The sequence below is a fragment of the Pinus tabuliformis genome, chromosome 3_2 (genome assembly GCF_031772625.1).
Source record: "Pinus tabuliformis cultivar Carrire ecotype Pingquan chromosome 3_2, CPIR1, whole genome shotgun sequence".
NCBI lineage: Eukaryota > Viridiplantae > Streptophyta > Pinopsida > Pinales > Pinaceae > Pinus > Pinus tabuliformis.
In genome coordinates, this window is record NC_142302.1 from 1240172052 (window position 1) to 1240177036 (window position 4985).

Below are 4985 nucleotides of genomic sequence, written 5' to 3' on the forward strand. Positions count from 1 at the left end.
CTAAAAAATCAACATCCCCAATGAAAACCATTTTAAGGGGTTAAATTGGTGCTTATTGGAATTGAACCTTAATCTAAAAAAAATAAAAATTTAGTATTTATTATCAAGACTTATGGATGATAAATACATGACATTTAATCTATTTACATGTGTATGAAGAGTAAAACACAAACTTGACACATTTGACCACTATCTCTAGATGCCTCTATGACAACCTTAAAAGGTTAAACTAGTCCTCACAAGAATTAACCCTTAATCAATAGGAAGAAACTTTTCATTCTCACCATTAAATCCAACTCTTTTAAACAATATTTTATTTTAATAATTAATATATGATTTGAAAAAATTTACTAAAAAACACAATACAAGATTTACACATTTTACCACTACTTTCATATACAAACTTAAAAGTCAAAACAACACTCATAAACATCCTCAATTTTTTTAGTTAGCAATAACCCCATTTTACCACTACTTTCATATACCCCCTACAAACTTAAAAGTCAAAACAACACTCATAAACATCTACAATTTTTTTAGTTAGCAATAACTTCATATCTAAAAACCACTTACGTACAAATCATTGCCCCTATAAAGTGAATCAATATGGTCAAGGTGGGGGTCATGATAGGCAATAGTCTTCCAAAAGGCAATCAGTTTAGACCTTATGGAAAAGAACCCCACAACAAAAGGGTGGGTGGCGAATCAAATCCATTTTAATAAAGTTCAAAAAGTCTCACTGCTACGACACAGGAAGACCTAAAAGGAATGATGTGAAATTGAGTCCCCGCTATATATGTAGATACAGTCCCAAACGTTTAAATTTAGGCTCGGATTGAAATGGTTTCGAACTCAAGGGCCGACGCTATATTTCACATGGATAGCAGAGTGAGCGTTGGAATTCAATGGCTTCTCCATATATAAATCTGGCTTGTATCGCGATTATTTCTCTTTTGTTGTTAAATTCTCACAATTGCGAATGTTGATGCTGTGATTGCAGTGAATGCCAACGCTTTTATAGGTAGTAGCAGAAGATATTGGTGGCGTGTCGAGGGCATTCAGAGCACGCTATCATTTAGCGAGGGTTTTGGTTGCCTGATTATTCAGCGAGGAGCTCCATTGCTTTGCCTGCAGTAAGTTCTGGAATTCTTATCCATTTCATCAATTTTGTTTTGCTTCTAAACGTCATGAAATTGTGGTAATTGATTGCATGTAGAAGAATGCCCTAGATTATTATTTTTCAACCTTTATTTATGAAGAGCCTGATTTTTTTTAAAGAAAATTCCTAAATTGTCATGGAATAATTTCTTCAGTAGTTCTCATCTAATTATATTTGCAAGACGCATGCTGAAACTTAAAATTGCATGCAATACATAAAATGAGATCATTAGACATACTTGCCTAACATAGATTGGAGGGCCTTGGTGACAAGAAAACCCAACAGCATCGATCAAATTTCTAATTAGGTTCTGACTAAGATCGCCTTTTATTTTCAATATTAATTTTGATTCTACGATAGGGTCAAAATCTAGTGAGTGGAAGTCGATAACACCAGGTGCAAGACATGGGTGATTTTGAGGGCATCGAAATACCTATCATAATTTTCTCATAACGCAGCAGCTTTGAGTTTCTTTAACCAGTTTTCCTCCAAAATAAAAAGAAAGATGAGATCCTGACTCCTGTAGACGATATATATCTCAAATACTTCTACAGATAAACATGAATATAAATATTTAAATTTAAGTAAAATCAGTTACTGATGCAATCCACAAATTTTAATATCTAAATCATGGATGCTTTAGAGTCTTAAGCAATGATTTTTTTTAATTTCTTTTTTCTAATCATGTTTAGTGTTCTTTCTCTATGAAATTCGGCCATACTTTGAATCAATATTCTTCAGATATGATATATGTTAGGAAGGTTGAGAAATTGAAATTAACATTAATTTCCACTAAAGACTAAAGTAGGTCAAAGGGATTAAGATTATAGTCTTCTAAGAAAAGCCCCTAGAAGGTGAATGAAACTACATAGTTTGATTATGAAAGCCATAGAGGTGGAGTAGAGTCGATTAAAAGATAAAGCCATGGTTGAAATACTGCTGAAACTAAGAGAGGAAGGAACTAGATGTACTAGTCCTCTGAGTCTGTCTATTGCATGAAGTCATCAGGATCATTAATGGGACTGTCATTACCTTGCCAGTGGAAGACATTTCTAAAATGTAAATGGCATATCTTTTAGTAGGTAGGAAAATATTTTCCATGATTGCCGTCATTATTCTTTATTGGCTACAGCCATCATTGTGTAAAACTGTTGCTCGTGAGTGAACCCTTTTTTGTATATTGTAAATTATTAATTGCTCGAGGATTGTTCTGTCTAGCATAAATTTAGATCTTCTAGGCTGCATAAAAGTTTTAGCTCATTGCTTCTGAGTTCTGAAAACTGTGCTTACGAATGTATATATCTTTCACTACTGCAATTCTTTGAATGTTTTTTGATTGAATTCAGCTACAGTAGAACTGCTGGTTATGTTTTATGATTTAAATCTTATTAATGCATTACATTTCAACATGCAGGATAAATGTCTTTGTCACAAATGAATATGGCTGTCAACTTGCCTTCAAATAATATGTATTTTATACCAGGGCAATCAGTTGGATATCAAGTTCCGGATGTACTAGATCAAAATTTAGCACAAGCAGGTAACCAACAATTTAGGGGACTGCTAGGCCCTGTGGCTATACTTTGGGATATTGAGAATTGCCCTGTTCCTGGGGAAGTCCGTCCAGAGGATGTAGCAGGTAATATTAGGATGGCTCTTGGGTTGCATCCAATGGTTAACGGTGCTGTCACTCTGCTCTCGGCATATGGAGATTTTAATAATTTTCCTCGAAGACTGAGAGAAGGCTGTCAAAAGACTGGGGTCAACCTCATTGATGTTCCCAATGGAAGGAAAGATGCAGCAGATAAAGCCATTTTAGTAGATATGTTCTTATTTGCTCTTGATAATCATCCTCCCTCTACCATTTTTTTGATTTCAGGAGATGTTGATTTTTCTCCTGCTTTGCACAAACTAGGGCAACGGGGTTATACAGTTGTTCTTGCTATTCCATCTGGAGTGGGTGTCTCTTCTGCACTACGCAATTCTGGTCGATTTGTGTGGGATTGGCCAAGTTTGGCTCGAGGTGAAGGTCTTGTTCCGGCAAAATCCTTCTTGTCTCGAGCACCAGATTTCTCTGTTTATCGTGTTGGCTGTGTTTCAGGTGATGACTCCGATTTGCAAAATGGTGAAGCTATTGTGTATAGAGGGAGCTCCCAGAATGGATACAACATTGGAAATAATCCAAACCAAATTTATTGTATAAATCCAAAGCATATGTCGATGGGTTTGACAAAAAATTCTCATGTGGTTGGAGAATATAACCCTGATTCTTTTATAAGAAATGACAATAATGTTATAGGAATGCATTCATGGTCAACACAATATCCAGCTCCTGCTTCAAGGACTTTAGTAACCTATCCAGGTAAATCTTCTTCATTGCAAAGGAGTCAAACAGCTAGTGCCATATTGTCTGCAATTGATAAGCCGATGCAGACATCATCCGTCACAGATTCTGGTCAACATGGAATGCCTTCTAATGAAACAAATGCAGGACAAACTTCATATTTCTGGGTGCAACCTGGTGATTTTCAAGGTTTAAAGAGACAGCTTGTACACCTTATCAATAGATATGGAGGAAGTATGCTTCTTGCACGTGTTCCATCTGAATATCAGAAGGTCTTTGGCAGACCTCTATTTTTAGTAGAGTATGGTTCTTATAAGCTAGTTAATTTGATAGAAAAGATGCATGATGTCTTCACCATTGAAGGAAAAGGAAACAAGAAGTTTTTGTGTTTAAGAGAGTTATCAAACAAGTTCATACAAGGTAAAATAAACGTGAACTCTTCTACCATGGATTCAGGAGATGTGATTAGGAAGAAAGAGCACTCTGGAAAGTTAGACAAGGGAAAAAGAGTCATAGAATTCACAGATTCAGGTTCTTGTAATGACCTACGTGATGACGTTAATGCAAATGGCATAGAAGTAAACCTGGCTTCACATTCAGATGAAGGTTCGGAAGATGGAAGTGGAAGTGAACAAGATGAAGAAGATGGGGATGGAGAGACTAGCCTTCAAGGAGATGTGAATGTTGATGAATATGCAGCAGAAGCGAGCCTAGAAATATTCAAACGAGAACTGCAGGAGCTTTTGGTAAGCCATGCCTGTGCAATTCTGCTGGCAAATTTTTCAACACTGTATCGACAAAGATACACCAAAGATCTCGATTACAAGGTATTTGGTGTTAAAGAACTTGAAGCACTATTTCAAAGAGTTAGAGATGTTGCCGTTGTGATGGAGGAACGGGGCACTAAAAGGAAATTCGTTGTTGCCAACTGTGGTTCTAAAGTTGTTTAAAATTAACAATCCACTGATCCTGGAGTCACCATTCTTTGTCCAGCTGTAAGTGTCAAATCTTAATGTCTCATGATAGATGATTTCAAACTATTTAGAGCATTGTCAAAAGACATTTTTTAAGGACTTAACTAAGCAAGTAATTGACATCTTGATTCTCAACAGCATTGTGATGTTTTTGGCTGCTTAAGAGTTTGAAGCTGTCTCTAAAAAGCATATGCCAGAGTTATGGAGCAGAGCACTAAATGATATCGAGTATTACAGGTTTGGAATTTATCTATAGCGATATCTAAATCTGCATACTCTGGGTTATGGTTTGCATTTTGGAAGATCTAATTTATATATTGTATTGAGGAATTCTTATTACAAAGATATAAGATGGAATGTGGGCTTTTATATTGTGCGAAAGTTGAAGGCTGACATAATGATTTTGTTTTGTAGCTTCTTGTGATGTGAATCTAGCAACATCACGTGTTTGATTACTGATGAATTTTCTTTCATGACTTGTTTTTGACTAACGCAGGATGTACTGGAC

At 35.8% G+C, this 4985-nt stretch overlaps 1 protein-coding gene across 2 annotated transcripts; it reads left to right on the forward strand.

Annotated features, from left to right (window-relative positions):
* The first annotated feature begins 758 nt into the window (after positions 1-758).
* On the forward strand, positions 759-4827 carry LOC149185220 (uncharacterized). 2 transcript variants are annotated; one of them, XM_089417828.1, is made up of 4 exons: positions 759-888; positions 1001-1133; positions 2574-4498; positions 4642-4827. In XM_089417828.1, exon 3 carries the CDS (start codon positions 2579-2581, stop codon positions 4451-4453), a length of 1875 nt encoding a protein of 624 aa, XP_089273954.1. In that variant the 5' UTR covers positions 759-888; positions 1001-1133; positions 2574-2578; the 3' UTR covers positions 4454-4498; positions 4642-4827. The 2 variants fall into 2 exon arrangements, with proteins under 2 accessions (XP_089273954.1, XP_089273952.1); XM_089417826.1 differs by having other exon boundaries at positions 4616-4825.
* Positions 4828-4985: the final 158 nt, after the last annotated feature.